At 35.7% G+C, this 18,395-nt stretch overlaps 1 protein-coding gene across 7 annotated transcripts in view; it reads right to left on the bottom strand.

Annotated features, from left to right (window-relative positions):
* The window catches only part of ALMS1 (ALMS1 centrosome and basal body associated protein), a 197,324-nt gene that overhangs the window by 21,948 nt on the left and 156,981 nt on the right, over positions 1-18,395 (bottom strand). For all 7 annotated transcript variants that reach the window (XM_045079016.1, XM_045079011.1, XM_045079013.1 and 4 more), the window contains one exon: positions 15,536-16,698. In XM_045079016.1, the coding sequence (XP_044934951.1) occupies positions 15,536-16,698 (1,163 nt within the window). The remainder of the gene's footprint in view (positions 1-15,535; positions 16,699-18,395) is intronic.

The raw sequence follows: 18,395 nt of genomic DNA, 5'->3' as shown, positions 1-18,395 counted from the left end.
AAATCTTAAAAAAAAAATCTAACTAAACAGAATTATTTAAATGAACAGACTCATTAAAAAATAGTTACATGAAAAGGCTCTTGGTAAATACTGGCCCTGTATTTTAGAACATAATATAAAATGGTGATTTTGCTTACAATATGGAAGTGACATGTTATAATCCTTGAAAATAAAGGTAGTCAACGTAGTAGTAATATTACAATAATGAACTAAGACAAAATTTACAAAAGATAATATTGGTAGGTTGTGGGGGAAGAATTGTGTGTGTGTTAGTGGGTGGGAAGAAGTAGGAGAAGTACAACACAGTTTCTTAATTTTTCATATGATGGAGTCGGTAGATACTGTTAGGTGGTTTAAACACAGTATTTAATGAGATTACCTGGCTTTTATAAGTTATCAGAAAAACAATTCAATAGACACTGAACTCTAGGAAACTGAGGGTTGCTGGAGGGAAGGTGGATAAGGAGAAGGGGTAACTGGGTGATGGGCATTAAGGAGGGCACTTGATGTAATGAGCCCTGGGTGTTATATGCAACTGATGAATCACTAAATCCTACCTCTGAAACTAATGAAAAAAAAAATTTCAACTCAAAGAAAATCATATAGCAATGAACAAAAGAAGACTGGAAACAGTAGGAAATCATTAAAAATGATAAAATACCCTAAAGAACCAAAACAACTTTGAAAAAGAACAAAGCTAAAGGACTCACAGTTCTTGAATTCAAAACATATTACAATACAGTACAGTATGGTACAGTAATGTAGCAGTTAGTACTGGCATAAAAACAAATACTTCAATGGACTAGAATAGCCTAGAAAGAAATCCTCATGTATATGGTCAAATGATCTATTGTCAAAGGATCTTTGACTCTTGATGCCAAGACTACTCAAAGGGGAAATTTCTCTTCAACAAATGGTGTGGGGAAAACTAGATATCATTTGCAAGAATGAAGTTGAACCTTACTTTATACCATCTAGAGAAATTAACTCAAAATGGATTAAAGACCTAAACACAAAACCTAAAACCATAAAACTCTTAAAAAGAACACACAGGGGAAAAGTTTCATGGTGCTGGACTTGGTAATGATTTCTTGGATATTTCAGCCAAAATTATAGGCAACAAAAGTAAAAACAGACTACAGGGATTATATCAGTATTAAATATATCTGTGCATCAAAGGACACAATCAATAAGGTAAAAAGGGAGAAAAACTTAAAAATTATCTGATAAGGGGTTAATAACCAGAATATATGAAGAACTATAACTCAATGGCCAAAAAATAAGTAACCTGATTCAAGAATGGGCAAAGGACTTGAGTAGACATTTCTCCAACAATGATGTACAAACGGTCAACAAACACATGAAGAGATGCCCAACATTACCATGCAAATTAAAACCACAATGAAATACCACTGCATACCCACTAGGATGGGTACTATAGAACAACAACAGCAGCAGCAACAGCGACAACAATCAGGAAATGAATTTTGGCAAGGATACGGAGAAACCGAAACTCTTGTGAACTGTTTGGATGGACTATAAAATGGTGCAGCTGCTGTGGAAAAGTATGGTGGTTCCTCAAAATGTTAAAAATAGAATTACCATATGATCCAGCCATTCTACCTGCAGATACATGTCCTTAAGAACTGACCCCTGGGGCAGATAATACATTATATATTAATAAAAATAATTAATAAAAAAAGAATTGAAAGCAAGGTCTTGAAGACATATTTGCATAACCATGTTCACCAGCATTATTCACAATAACTGAGAGGTGGAAGCAACCCAAAAGTCCACTGAGGGATGAATGGATAAACAAAATGTGGTATATACATACGATGAAATATTATTCAGCCTTAAAAGGTAAGAAAATCCTGGGGCACCTGGGTGGCTCAGTCATTGGGTGTCTGCCTTCGGCTCAGGTCATGATCCCAGGATCCTGGGATTGAGCCCTGCATCAGGGCGAAGCCTGCTTCTCCCTCTCCCACTCCCCCTGCTTGTGTTCCCTTTCTGTTAAATAAATGAATTAAAAAAAAAAAAAATCCTGTCACATGGTACAACATAGATGAACCTTGAAGACATTATGCTAAGTAAAGTAAGCCTGTTACTAAAAGACAAATACTCTGTGATTCCACTTAAATGAAGTTATCTAAAATCAAGTAGAACCAGGGGCTCAGGGCAGGGGGAAAGGGAGAGTTGTTATTTAATGGGTATAGATTTTCCTTATTACAATATGAAAAAATTCTGGAGATCTGTTTCATGACAATGTTAATATACTTAATACTACTGAATTTTACATTTTTAAAAATGGTTCAGATGATAGCTTTTTTGTCACTGTTTTTTTTTTTTAAAAACAACATTAAAAAGTTCACTTGCCTTGGTCTGAAATGGGATTTTGCATAATAAACATATCAGAAAAGGAAAAAAATAAGGATAATAAAATTTAACCCAAACATATCTGTTATAACCTCACAGTTAAGTAGAATAAATTTACCCCAAAAGAAGAATGCTCAAATTTGTTGGGGAAAAAAGTTAAATTCAACTAGATGCTAAAGGCTAAAGATAGAAGGACAGGCAAAGAGCAACCGGGCAAATGTAAAGTCTTAAAAATTGTACTGAAGTGGAATCAAAGGTAAAACATTAAAAATGGAAAATAAAACTTACTTTGTATGATTTATAGTATAATTCACAGTGAATAAAAAAGTATCACAAATGTTCATGTGCCAGACATAAAATAAACATATACATATAAACCATTAATTACCATGGAGACAAATCAACCTTCAAATATACTTTTTTTTTTTTTACCCACCAAACAATACCTTTTAAATGCTGTCACAGTGTCCCAGAATTCATTGTTTATGCATCACACCCAGTGCTCCATGCAATACATGCTCTCCACAATACCCACCATCAGGCTCACCCAAATACCACCCCCTTCCCCTCCAAAACCCTCAGTTTTCTGAGAGTCCACAGTCTCTCATGGTTTGTCTCCCCCTCCAATTTCCCCCAAGTCCCTTCTCCTCTCCATCTCCCCATCTCCTCAGTGTTATTCCTTACGCTTCTCAAATAAGTGAAACCATATGATAATTACTTTAAAAAAAAACTTCTTTGCCAACTCCCATTTATTTACCATCAATATTTTAAGTTTGTGCATCTATCCAACTCTTGTGCATGACAACACTGCAGTTTTTCTTTTTGTTTTTTTTTTTAATGGAAGTTTTACATCCAATGTGGGGCTTGAACTCCCAAGGTCAAGAGCCGTATGCTCTGCTGACTGAGCCAGCCACATACCCTAAGTACACTCTTTAAAGTCCTTAACAGACCAAAGAAACCAGTATTTGGGAAAAATATAATTAATAAAAGTAAATTACTGGATATAACTGGAATGTCACACTATATGGAAACTCCACCTCTTTTATAATACCCCTGAAGTAGTTGTTCATACATTAAGCCACAAAGAAGATATCTATAATATGCTTAAAACAGAAATAGAACTGAGTACAATCTCTGATCACAATACTTTAAAACTGTAAGTTCATATGTACTGACAATAAAACCAACTTTAAGAATTTTAATTAAAAAAAATTATTCCCTAAACTTTCTTTTTGGGCCAAACAGGAAATCCAAAGCTTTAATTATAGAACATCTAGAAAATACTACTAATACAAATACTACAAACCTAAATCTAATATATATATATACATATATTTTTTCCATTTAGAGATCTAGACAGTCAGATAAAGCAGCCCTCCATTCTTATAATACCACCACTGTCAGCACCACCACCGCCACCTACTACCACCACCAACAAAAGTGTATTAATTTTAAGTTCATGACTTCCTTGAAGTCATCAGAAAGTTGAGGCCACAGGTCAACCTTGGCCCAAAATCTTACTAAGGAGAAACTGTTGCCTGCAGGGAGACATGAGACATGAGCATCAGATCATCTGGAAGAGATACAACTGGACAATATTAAGAAGGATGGAGACTGGATTAAATGGAGCTCAGGTATACACTGGCAAGAATGTGAAGCCCTTGAGAGCTATAGAAATTGGGGAACTCTGCACCTTCTTGCTATTTCTCTATAAACTCCACCAGGAAAAAGAAGAGTTTATTCAAATGTCTATTATAGTGCATGCAGACTCAGGAAACAGGAACAGTAGCTGTTGTGGGAAGGGTATAAAACTCTACCTTGGAGGGATGTTAGCAAAATCAGGAGAATAAGGACCTCCAGGGACCAAAAAACCTGGCAAGAACTGTCAAAAAATCAACCTCATCAGAATTCTAGAAGACAGTCAAAGGTTTATGGCAATTAAGTAAAAACTTAAGCAAGAGCAAGGCCACCTAAACAAGATAGGTGAGCTTTGTGGCTTTTAACTTACCTTTCCCAGGCATGGCATTAAAGATAGTAGCCTGCATTCACGGTGTAGGTACTTGCTTCCAAAGGAAGCACAGAGTCTGTTTTTCCCAAGGAATTGCTTCTTTGAACCTGCCTGGGAACTCCCTAAAGGACTGACACAAGTGGGCCTATCTTTGTTTCACTAAACTTGGAACTCTTTTAGGGCATTTTAAAGGATAGGATTTCCTTGAAAAAAACGAAAACTAAGTGAAAAAGGCATTACAGCATAGGGCGATCAATCAATCAATCAATCAATCAATCAATAAAAGTTGGTTGAAACACCAGGCACACTAAAGCCAGGGAGAAAAACAGTGAGAATTTTGGGGAATTGGGGTTTTGAAAATCTCCCATGAGCCCCAGGGAAGCTAGAAAGTGCATGTACAGGGCAGAATGCATGTGCAGAAAAGACCTAAGAAGACTATAAGGTTTTACAATTGGCTGATCTATAGGTTCAGTGCAAGCTGGAAATTTGACTAAGGCAGAGTTATAAATGGCCTATCTAAGCACTGGAGTACCTAATACAAAGATAATCTACTGGGGAATTCCCCCCCCTTTCCTTCTTTCTTTTTTGCTTTCTCTTGATTCCAGGCACTTAAGGCAATCTGTCAGACAACTAACTAATGAGCTAAAGAAACAGAGACATAGAGACCAAAAATACAATCTGTATAAAAATAGTTTAGAAAAGTCACTAAACATACCAACAACTTTAACCCACAACAAACAGTAACAACAAACCCTACGGAGTGGGAAGGATAATTTGATATCCAGAGTTACCACATCATGATATTCAAAATGTCAAGTTTTCAACCCAAAATTACAAGACATCCAAACAAGAAAGTATGGGACACTTACAAGGAAAAAAAATGACAGAAACTTCCCACCAGGAAGCATAGACACTGGACTTACTATACAGAGACTTAAAAAAAAAAAAAACCTATACAAAGACTTTATATCAACTAAATATATCCTAAATATGCTTGAAGAGCTAAAGGAAACCATGGACAAATAAACAAGGAGAATGTTTTACCAAATACAGATTATCAATAAAGAAAAATAAAAAGGAAACAAATAGAAATTATGAAGCTAAAAAGTAAAATAACTGAAATGAAAAATTCACCAGAGTAGTTCAACAGCATATTTGAATAGACAGATGAATCCATGAACTTGAGGGTAAGATAAATGAAATTATCCAGTCTGAGGGACAGAATAAAAACAGAATAAAGGAAAATGAACAGAGTCTAAGAGACTTATAGAATAGCATAGGAGCTATTCATCCATAACATGGATGGTGGGAGTGTCAAAAGGAGAAGAGAGATCGGAAGAGTCAAAAAGAATATCTGAAGAAATAATGGTTGGAAACTCCCCAAATTTGATAAAAGACCTGAATCTAAAATTGAAGTAGTTCAATGAACTAGTAGGATAAGCTCCACACCAAGACACATAATAATCAAACTCTTAAAAGTCAAAGAAAAATCCCGAAGCTGTAGGAGTGAAGAGACTCATAACACAGAAGGGATCATCAGTAAGTTTGTCACTTTCTCATAAGAAATTTTGGAGGCCAACAGGCAGTAGAATGACATTTAAAGTGGTGTGAAAATCTGAAAAAAGAAATCTGTGTCTGGCAAAACTATCTTTCAAGAATGAAGGTGAAATTAAGATATTCCCAGATAAAAGTTGAAAGAATTCATTACTGGAACACTTTGTCCTACAAGAAATGCTAAAGGGACTCCTTCAGGCTGAAATGAAAGAACAAGAGGCAACATGTGAAGCCATGTGAAGCAATAGAACCATAGGATGCCCTATGAAGAAGTAACACTAGTAAATGTAAATACATAGGTAAATATGAAGGTCAGTAATACTGTACTTCTGGTTTGTAACTCCCTTTTCTTTCCCTATAAGATTTTAAAGACAAATGTATAGGGGCACCTAGGTGGCTCAGTTGTTTAAGTGTCCAACTCTTAATATTGGCTCAGGTCATGAGACAGAGCCCCATCTTAGGCTCCATGCTAGGTGTGGAGTCTGCTTGGGATTCTCTCTCTCTCTCCCTCTGCCCCTCCCCGTGCTCATGCTCTCTCAAATAAATAAATCAAATCTTAAAAAATAATGAATAAAGTTTTAAAAAATAAGTAAAAGGGTGAGAGGCCAAGAGATACATAAGTGGGAGCTTTTGTATATTATTTAAGCTATATTGGTATCATTTCATGTTATTATATTATGCTATATATGTAAGATATTAACTGTATCCCCAAGGTTAGTACTATGAAAATAAATCTAAAGGAAAGGAAATGAGACAGAGATCAAAATGGTTCATTATAGGACACCAGTTAAATATAAAGGCAGGCAGGAATAGAGGAATTGAAAAAGAAAAAATTTATATAAGACATAAACAAATGGCAAAATTGCCAAAGTAAGTCCTTTCCTATCAGTAATTATTTTAAATGTAAACAGATTAAACTCTCCAATTAGAAGGTAGATATGGCAAAATGGATTTGAAAAAACATGATCCACTTATGTGTCATCTAAAAAAGAATTCATTAATTAATTCATTTCAAAAACTAAGGTAAAATATTTTTAAATATTTATTTGTTTTGGGAGGGGAGGAGCAGAGGGAAAATCTCAGGCAGACTCTCTGCTGATCACAGAGCCAGACAGGAACTGGATCTCATGACCCTGAGATCAGGACCTGAGCTGAAATCAAGTTGGACATTCAACTGACTGAGCTACAGGTTCCCTATCTAAGGCAATTTAATGGGGTCATACAGATACCTGCATCGAGGCTGTTTTCTTATACAGTTGACCCTGAACAACACAGGAAAAAGGGGTGCTTACCCCTGAGGGTAGCAGAAAATCCACATCTAACCTTTGACTCTACCCAAATTAACTAATAACCTACTACTGACCAGAAGCCTTATAACATAAGCAGCTGATTAACATATATTTTATATGTCATATATATTATATATATATAATAAACTGTATTCTTATAATAAAGCTAGAGAAAAGAAAAATGTTATTAAATAAGAGAAAATACATTTGCAGTATAGAATTATATTGAAAAAAATCTGCATATAAGTGGATATTTTACACTTATGTTGGTCATATCCATGCTGTTCAAGGCTCAATTGTAATTTAAAATGCCATGGAGTGCGACTGATGTTTTAGCCCATTTCAATTAGATTCAATCTCATATTCTCAAGAACAGGATTTGTTGTTGCTGTTACTCTAGTAGTTCCTTTCATCAGAAACTGTCAGATATGTATGTTGTTCTGGTAATACCCGACAATCCCACTACTTCGAGAACCCATGCAGTTAGGACTTCTGGGTGAGAAATAAATCTCACAAAGATTTATTTGTGTCTTTATCACAAAGTCTGTCTTGTCTTTATCACACATCTATCCTGGCAAATGTCAGTGTGTGGTAGCTTATACTGGGAATGTTATTGGTGCCATACCATTTTTACCAGATGTTATTAATGGAATGAAGTCATTCTGCTCTCCCCCTCTACAGCACCACCAGAGAAGGACAGGGTCCTCAACCAATCACATAAAAGATGTACAGCCCAAACTGCCATTACCTTGCTGTCCCCCATATCTCCCTCCATTTTGAAAAAGACTCATTTTAGATCCAAAGACACAGTATTTGAAAGTAAAAGGATGGAAAAGATATCCCATGCAAATAGTAGTAATGAAAAGAAAGGTGGGTGGCTCTACTAATACCAGAAAAAAGAGACTTTGAGTTAAAAATCATTATAAGAGATAAAGAAGGGGATTATTTATTGATAAGAGGGTCAACCCATAAAGAAGATATAACAATTATGGACATACACACAGCTGACAACAGAACTTCAAAACATGAAGCAAAAATGGACAGAACTGAGTGGAGGAACAGTTCCACATTAATAGCAGCAGATATCAATACATCACTTTCAATATGATAGAAAAACTAGATAAAAGACCAGTAAGGAGGGGCTTCTGGGTGGCTCACTCGGTCAAAGCCTCTGCCTTTGTCTCAGGTCATGACCCTGGGACTCTGGGATTCAGCCCCGCATCAGGTTCTCTGCTCAGCAGGGAGCCTGCTTCCCCCTTTCTCTCTGCACCTACTTGTGATCTCTGTCAGTCAAATAAATAAATAAAATCTTAAAAAAAAAAAAAAAAGACCAGTAAGGATACAGAGGACTTGAATAACACTATAAACCAACTAGACCCAATAGATATATACACAACACTCCAACCAACAACAGCACAATCCTCTCAAGTGCATGTGAAAATTCTCCACAAGAGACCATATGCTAGGCTATAAAACAAGTCATAATAAATTTATTTATTTATTTATTTATTTATTTTTAGAGATTTTATTTATTTATTTGACACAGAGAGATCACAAGTAGGCAGAGAGGCAGGCAGGCAGAGAGAGAGAGAGGGAGGAGGAAGCAGGCTCACTGCCGAGCAGAGAGCCCGATGTGGGACTCAATCCCAGGACTCTGAGATCATGACCTGAGCTGAAGGCAGCGGCTTAACCCACTGAGCCACCCAGGCGCCCCAGTCATAATAAATTTAAAAGGACTGAAATAATACAAAGTTTATTCTTTGACCACAGTGGACTGAAACTAGAAATCAATAACAAAGAAATTTGGAAAACAAAAGTGTGGTAATTAAATGGTCAAACTATTAATGGTCAAAATAGAAACTACAAGGGAAATTAGAAAATACTTTGAGATGAATGAAATGAAAACATACCAAAACTTTGGAATGCAGTAAAGGCTGAATTTAGAAAAAAATTCTTATCTACAAAAGCAGTACTCAGAGGAAATTTATAGTGGTAAACACCTATACTGAAAAAGAATAATAATTTCATAATTTTTCTTCCAAGTTTTTATTTAAATTCCAGTTAGTTAACATACAGTGTAATATCTGTTTCGGGTGTAGAATTTAGCGATTCATTGCTTACATTAAATGGTAATTTCAAATCAATAATATAACTTTAAACTGTAAGGAATTAGGAAAAAAAAGAACAAACTAAACCCAAAGGAAGCAGAAGTAAATCATAAAGATTAGAGTGGAGATAAATGGAATAGTGACTAGAAAACAACAGAGGTGGATAAATTCTTAGAAACACAGATACTATAAAAACTGACTCAAGGAGAAACAAAATCTGAGTAGACTTAAACAACAAAGAGATTGAATCAGCAATAAACCTTCCCCCAAAGGAAAATGCACGACTAGTGCCTTCACTAATAAATTCTACCAAACATTTAAAGAAAGCATCAATTATTAACACTAGATCTTCCCAAACTCATCCAAAAAATAGACGATGAGGGAACAATGTCCTAACTCATTCTATGAGACAGCAGACAAACATACCTTAAGAAAACTACAGGTTAATTATCATTTAGAAAGAGAGATGCAAAAATACTCTTTAAAATTCTAGCAAAGTGAATCTAGCAGCAGATTACAAGAATTATATATCAAGACAAAGGAACAGTTAAGGATTTATCACAGGAATGCAAGGTTGGTTCAATACATGATCATCAATATATACCACATTAATAGAATAAAAGAAAATAAAAAAGACACATGTGATCATACCAATAGATGCCGAGGCAGCTGGCAAAAACCACAACCCTTTTATGTTAAAATTACTCAACAAAGAAGAAAAAAAGGGGGAACTTCCTTAACAGGATAAAAAACCCAAAGCTAACATCATTCTCAATGGTGAAAGACTAAATGCTTTTCTTCTAAGATCATGAACAAGACTATGATGTCCTCTTTTGCCACTTCTATTTGATACTGTTGATCTGGAAGTTCTAGCCAGGCCAATTAGCAAGAAAAATAAATAATGTGTACCCACATTGGAAAGGAGGAAGTAATATTATCTCTATTCACAGATAACATGATCTTATATGCAGAAAATCCTAAAGAGTCCACAAGAGAACTGTTAGGAGTTAACAAATGAATTCAGTAAAGTTACAAAACCAACATGCAAAAATTCATTATGTACCTATATACTAGCAGTAAACAATGTAAATATGAAATTAAGAAAACAATTACACTTAAAATAGCATCAAAAAGAAAAACTTTACTAAAATTAATATGGAATTTCAAGGGACTCTGAATAGCCAAAACACTCTTGAAAAAGAAGAAAAAGTTGTAGGTCTGACACTTTCTGATTTCAAAATTTATTACCAATATACAATAAACCCAAGACAGCATGGTATTGGCATAAAGACAGACATAAAGGCCAAAAGAATAGAAATCCCAGAAATAAACCCTCACATATATGGTAAAATGAGTTTTGATAAGTGTGTCAAGACCATTCAATGGGGAAGTCTTTTTTCAACAAATGGGGCTGGAACAATTAGATATCCACATGCAGAAGAATAAGTTGGAGCCTTATTTTGCACCATATACAAAAAATTACCTCAAAATGGATTAAAAACTCTTAGAAGAAAACAGAATAAAATCTTAATGACATTGCATTTGGCAATCATTTCCTGGATATGACACCAAAAGCACAGGCACCAAAAGCAAAAATAGACAAACTGGATTACATCTAAACTAAAAATGCCTGTGCATGTAAGGACAAAATCAACAGAGGGAAAAGGCAATTCACAGAGTAAGAAAGAATATTATAAATTAGGTAGAAGAGGCTAACATCCAGAAAATATAAGGAACTCCTACGACTCAACAACAAACTTGAGTAAAAAACAGGCATAGGACTAGAATAGGTATTTGTCCAGAGATGATATCCAAATAGCTAATAAGCACATTAAGATGTTCAACATCACTAATCATTAGGGAACTGCAAATCAAAACACAATGACATACCACTTCACACCCCTTAGGATGGCTGCTATTAAAAAAACATAAGTGTTGGCAAGAATGTGGAGAAATTGGGACCCTTGTGCACTGTTGGCGGGACTGTAAAATGGGTGCAGCTGCTGTGGAAAACAGTATGGTGGTTCTTCAAATAATTAAAAATAGAATTATCATATGATTCAGCCATTCCACTTCTGGCTATATACCCCCTAAACTAAAAGCAGGCTCTTGAACAGATATTTGCACACCCATATTTTTGCACACCCAGATATCTGCAAACACCATTTACACACACAGTAACATTATTCACAATAGTCAAAAGATGGAGTAACCCAACTGCCTATAGATAGTTGCATGGATAAGCAAAATGTGCCATATCGTACACAGGAATATAATTCAACCTTCAAAAATAAGAAAATCCCATTACATGTTACATAATAGATGAGCCTTGAGGATATTTTGCTAAATGAAATCACCCTACAAGACAAATAATACATGATTTTATTTATATGAAGTACCTAGAGTAGTCCAATTCACAGAGACAGAAAACAGAATGGTGGTTGCCAGGGGTTGAGCATAAGGTGGAATGAGGAATTGTTTGAGTGGGTACAGAGTTTCAGTTCTGTAAGATGAAAAAGAGTTCTGGAAGATGGTAATGTTTGCACAGTGATATGGTGGTACCTAGTACCACCAAGCTGCACACTTACAAATGGATAAGATGATAAATTCTGTTATATGTGTTTTACCACAATTAAGAAAAAAGAAAGAAAACAAGAAAATCAAATACGAATAAATTTAACCATGAAGGTGCAAGACATGGACAATGAAAACTTCAAAACATTGCTAGGAGAAATTAAAAACCTAAATAAATTGATAGGCATATTGTATTCACAGACTGGAAAACTTAATGTTAAGATGGGAATAAGCTCTAAACCAATCTACAGATTTGAAGCAATTAATACCAAAAGCCCAATGAACTTTGGGCAGAAATGGAAAAGTTGATTTTGAAATTCATGTGGAAATACAAGGGAGCTGAATAGCCAAAGTGGTCTTGAAAAAGAACAAAATTGGAGAACTCATGCATCTCAATTTTAAAACTTACTACAAAGATATAGTTATCAAAAATACTGCAGTAGGGGCGCCTGGGTGGCTCAGTGGATTAAGCCGCTGCCTTCGGCTCAGGTCATGATCTCAGGATTCTGGGATCGAGTCCCGCATCGGGCTCTCTGCTCAGCGGGGAGCCTGCTTCCCTCTCTCTCTCTCTGGCTGCCTCTCTGTCTACTTGTGATTTCTCTCTGTCAAATAAATAAATCTTAAAAAAAAAGAAAAATACTGCAGTAATGGAATACAGATAAGCATGCAGATCAAAGGAATACAACCGAGGGCTCAGAAACAAGCCTTCAAATCTGTCGTCAATTGATTATTGACAAAAGTGCCAAGACCATTCAATGGGGAAAGAAAAGTCTTTTTAACTACTGGTGCTAGGACAACTGGATATCCCTTTGGAAAAGAATGATGTCATATCATACACAAAAATTAACCCAATATATATCAAATATGCAAAGGGAAGAGCTAACATGTATAAAAGTCTTAAAAGAAAATATAGAGATAAATCTTCAAGACTGTGGATTTGGTAATGGTTTCTTAGATAAAACAACAAAAGCACAAGCAACAAAAGAAAATAGGACTTCATCAAAGGTAAACTGTTACACATCAAAGGACAGTAATAAGCAAGTGAAAAGATAACCCAGCGAGTGGGAGCAAATATTTGCAAATTACATATCCAATAAGGATCTACAATCCAATCCAGGGGTGCCTGGGTGGCTCAGTTGTTAAGTGTCTGCCTTCAGCTCAGGACATGATCCCAGGGTCCAGGGATCAAGCCCCACATTGGGCTCCCTGCTCTAAAGAAAGCCTGCTCCTCCCTCTCTGACTCTCCCTGGTTTTATTCCCTCTCTCACTGTGTCTCTGTCAAATAGATAAATAAAATCTTAAAAAAAAAAAAAAAAGAATCTACAATCCAGAATATATAAAAAATTCTTGCAATTCAAAAACAAAAAGATAAACAACTTAAGTGGGCAAACACCTGAACAGACATTTCTCCAAAGAACATATATATGGCCAACAAGCAAACAAAAAGATGTTTAATGTCATTAGCTATTAGGAAAGGGAAAGGCAAATCAAAACCACAATTAAAATAACGAGAATGATATACCACTTTATACTTACTAGCATGGCAACAAAATGCCACAAAACTAAGTAAATAAAAAGTGCTGGTGAATATGGAGAAACAGGAGCCCTCAGACATTGCTGGTGGGAATATAAAATGGTGTATCCTCTGTAGAAAACAGTTTGATAATTAATTAATAAGCTAAACACAGAATTACCCTATGACCCAATACTTCCACTCCTAAGTATATACCCAAAAAGAACTGTAAATAGGTGTTTAAATAAGTAAAAACTTACATACAAATGTTCCTATCTGCTCTTTTACAGTAGCCAAAAGATGGAAACAACCTCAATGTCCATGAACAGATGAATGGATAAATAAAATGTAGTATGTACATGCAATGAAATATTATCCAGCCATAAAAAAGCAATAAAGTACTGATACATACTAGGACATGGGTGAATCTCAAAAATACTCTAAAGTGATAGAAGTCTGACATAAAGGTTATATACTGTATCATTTCATTTATATGAAATACACAGAATAGGCACCAGAGAGTGAGTGCTTAATGATTACGAAGTGTCCATTAGAGGGATGAAAGAGTACACAAACCAGATTGTGGTGCTAATGTAAAACACTGTGAAACTCAGTGCCACTGAATTGTATATTTTAAAATGGTTAAATTGTAAGCTTTCTGTAAAGTGTGTGTTTCACCACACACAAAAAACCCTCTACCACGATTTTTCCCCCCTATCTCCTCTAATGGAACAAAAAGCCTTCCTCCATATCATTCCCAATTCTTCACCTATTTAAAAAAAAAAAGGTCATATTGTACCATTTACACATGTAAATGTAAATCATTATCATTTAATACCTACCAAAACTCAATTATGAGAAATATTTATGACAAACTATCTGAATGTCTTGTGCCTCCTTTCCTCTAGACAAGTAGTCTCTAAATTTTTTGATCATGCAGTCCTACGGATGAAGTATCTTTGAGCACAAATTATCAAAGTAGATATTTCTAATTATAAATTATGACTGTACTCATATATTATAAAAGATATAGAGAAATATATATTTTTAAAGGTTGAGAAAAATATACATCTAACTTTTTTTTTTTTTAACACCTCTCTTTCTACACTCTACTGACCCATTCTGCAAGCGTCCTTCTTTGGAGAGCACTGCTCTAGATACCCTAAAAATTTTATTCTTGGGTTAAAGTAACACTCTGCACTTGCTGACCCCTGGAAATGAACCTTGACTGAACTCCCTAACCTAAGGTCATAGTAACCTTATGGGTGTTGTTACCGAATCTCTTGTAAGGATGCTGTTGAAGGCTGTTCTATATACCATGGTGCCTTCTTTACGAGGACAGATGAGAAAAATTTCTCTTAGGTCTTAAATATCTGTAACGCTTTTGAATATTTAGTTTGTTTTTATATTACAGACTTATGTAATTGATGGCAAAATTCTAGCAACACTAACTGTGAGAAAACATAGAGTGAAAGTTGTGGCTTACTTCTGGCAACCATATCCATAGGTATATTGATTGATTTCTCCTCTGGCTTCAACTTGTCTTCCCATCACTACCAACCCTTCATCAATTTATTTATTTTTAAGAATCATGTTGTAGCTCACCCCTCCCTGGCTTCAGTTTAATTTTCTACCATTCTAAATCTTCATTTACTCAAAAAAATCATTACTGTATTACTTATGTATGTATGTGAGTGTATATATGGGTATGTATATATGGGTATGATGTATATATGGGTATGTATGTTTTTAAAAGTACCTCAAAATTTCTTGAAAGACAGGAAGGAACGAATAAAAAAAAGCCAGGCACTATTGGTCGGAATGGAGAATATCCGACACTGGCAGTCCCCTGTGTCAGGGGTTTACTTTGCAGATTCTGAAGCATTTAGTAGCAAAGCCCTTCATCCAAAGGGTAAGTCGTAACTGAGTGTCGATGAAAAGAATGACAACTCACAATAGCACTGTACTACACTTTCTCACTCTTTTCCAGCTGGTAAGAAACGTTATAGTGAGGAAAGGGCAATTGGCTTTTTTTTCACCTGTGTGCAAAGCTTAACTAAAGAGTCCATGAAAAAGGCAGTCACATTGCCAGATGGAATTTGTAGCCATGTACCTGGATGTGTTTCCTTCTGGTGTGCTCAGAAGTCATTTGGGGATGAGCCGTATTCAGTGCTTTCTTGTTCTTCTTGTTCCGCCTCTCAAAGAATCTCCTCTGATGGTCGGTGAGGCTGCTGTACAATTTAATTCGCCTGGGTGACAGACAAACTCTTTCTTGGCCAAAAGCTTGGATCAGTCGGGCAGTGTCAATGGTGGAAATAGAGCTGCTCCTCTCATGCAGAGTCACCTCTCTATCTGTTTGGGTCAACATATCTGATTCCACTGGAGAAGTGGTGGTGGAAACAATGTTGGTGGGGGTGTCTGTAAGCAGCTCACTCTCCTCTGAGGGTCTAGAATCTGAAGAAGTGTTGTTTCTGTAATAAAAACCTGGCTGTTTTCTCAGGATATACTTATCAAATTTAATCTGTTCAATTTTAATCTGATTGGGCTTCCCAGCTTGATGAGTAGAAAGCACCTTGCTTTTTTTAAGCTCTCCTGCAGTTTTATGGAATTTCTCTAGGCTCTTATACCGCTTCTTTTTCTGAAGCTTGTTTTTCTGCTGTTGCTGTCTACCACTCCATTCCTTAACATCTTGTTCTCCTCTGCTATCATCTGGTGTGCTTTCGGAGGTCCGGAGAGAGTACGTGATGGGATTCTGAAGAAGTTTAGCCAAACGATCAAGTCGTTCCACCAAGGATAGTTCTTTCCTGTCACTGAACTCAGGAGGTTTCTTTTGCCTCTGTCGCTCCTGATACTTGTTCCAGAGTTCATTCAAACTCACGCTGTGCTGAGCTGTTGGCTCTGGGGTGACCTTATGATCCTTTTTTTGATCATTAATTAGCTTGTCACTTTTTGGATAATCTCTAGCCCGACTTTTAGCAGTATGCATCACTTCATTTTCCAAGTTTACATTGATACTGAGGCTCTCTATTCTGGTATAATCTGCCTTCGTCTTTTCCACATTTTGGTGAGGTGAAGGAAGACGAGTGTGTTCTCTTTGTTTGTCTGGATGATGCTGAAAGAAATCTTTCCAAGAATGTCTCATGAAAACACTCCTTCCTAAGGATTCATGGCAAAAATCTTGATCACTTGGTAGGTGCACTGGATGATGAAAGTAAAACTTGGCTGACCTGAAGACAGAATGGGTAGTATTTTCAAATTCTGAATGACATCTGGACTCTGAAAAGAAGAAAGAAGATTCTGAAAGACTTTCAAAATGTCTGCATTCCCTTTAGAAATGGTAGTCACATTTAATTCTCTAGATACAGAACAAAGACCTAAGGAAAGTTTTATATAAAGTTTCAGGAAATTAGCTGCCTCCACAGAGGATTCTAGCCATACGCCTATGGGCCAGACTGACACAATAAAACTTCAAGGGACTAAGGGTCAAGAGACTGGTATTCTAGGTTAGATTCTGCCACAGACTGGCTGTGTGACCTTAGGAAGGCAGTTAAGTTCTCTGGATTGTAACAGCAACTGCTGTGCATTTACTACCTGCTACATGCAGAGTATTATGATATATGCTCTGTATCTGTCTTTTTCCTTTTAATTCAATTTTATTGATAAAACTGAGAGAGAGGTACTGTTAACCTCATTTTCAGTTAAGAAATCTGAGACTTCATTTTCATCATCAGTAATTAAACCAGTGGGATTAAAAAAAAACCTCTTCATATGTCTTAGAGGCTTTTAAAATTCCTTTCTCTGAACCATCTTTACGTTTCCTCCCAATTTTTTTTTATTGTGGTAAAATACACCCAACTTAAAATTTACCATCATCTCCAATTTCTGACAGCCATTATTCTATAATAAAACAGGCATTTTTAGATATAAGAACATCTTACAAATCTTACAATTATAAACCCTAACTGTAAATACTAATATACCCGTTTCTGGAGTTCTAAGTCATATGGGGAAACAAAGATAGATATGCAACAAAGTAACAACTGTGACTATGGGATCCTTTTCGCTCACTGTATAGATTATTGGCAACCAGAATTTTCTTTACTCTGAGAATCCCTAAGACAATTTCCCCAGACTACAATAAGATAGATGCATCTGTTTTTATAGCTAAAGTATAAAAAGACTCTCAAACCTCCCAACAAATAAAAGCCCAGAACCAGAAGGCTTCCACGAGTAAATTCTACTACATATTTAAAGAATACAAAATCTTCTCAAAGTCTTCCAAAAAGTACGAGGAGGAGGGAACACTTCCAAACTCATTTTATGAGACCACTATTACCCTGACCCCAGACAAGGGCACTACAAGAGAAGGAAATTACAAGCTAATATTCCTAATGAACCCAGGAGCAAAAATCTTCAACAAAAATATCAGCAAACCAAATTCAACAATATATAAAAAGGATCATACATCATCATCTAGTGGGATTTACTGGAGGGATTCAAGGATGGTTCAATATCCACAGTTAATGTGATACACCAAATTAACAAAAAGGAGGATAAAAATAATATATCTCAAGAGATGCAGAAAAAGTATTTGAGAAAATTCAATACGTACTTATGACAAAAACTCTCAACAAATAGGTATAGAAGGAATCGACATCAACATGATGCAGGTCATACATGACAAGACCATAACTGACATTATACTCAATGGTAAAAATCTGAAAGCTTTTTCCTTAAGATCAAGAACGAGACAAGGATTCCTACTCTTGCCACTTTTATTCAACATACTACTAGAAGTCCTGGCCAGAGTAATTAGGGGAAAAAGAAAAAAAGGCAGTTACTCCTGTCTTCTTCCAATCTGTTCTTCAAAGAGTAATCCTCAAAAATGTAAATTAGACCTACCATTTTCTATTTAACAACTTTCTTTTACTCTTAGAACAAAACTCAAACTCCTTAATAAGGTGTACAGGTAT

This window comes from Mustela putorius, unplaced genomic scaffold, assembly GCF_011764305.1.
Source record: "Mustela putorius furo isolate JIRA1106 unplaced genomic scaffold, ASM1176430v1.1 tig00000281_pilon_pilon_pilon, whole genome shotgun sequence".
Taxonomy (NCBI): domain Eukaryota; kingdom Metazoa; phylum Chordata; class Mammalia; order Carnivora; family Mustelidae; genus Mustela; species Mustela putorius.
The sequence above is the reverse complement of the archived record's forward strand: the minus strand, read 5'-3'. Positions and strand labels throughout refer to the sequence as shown.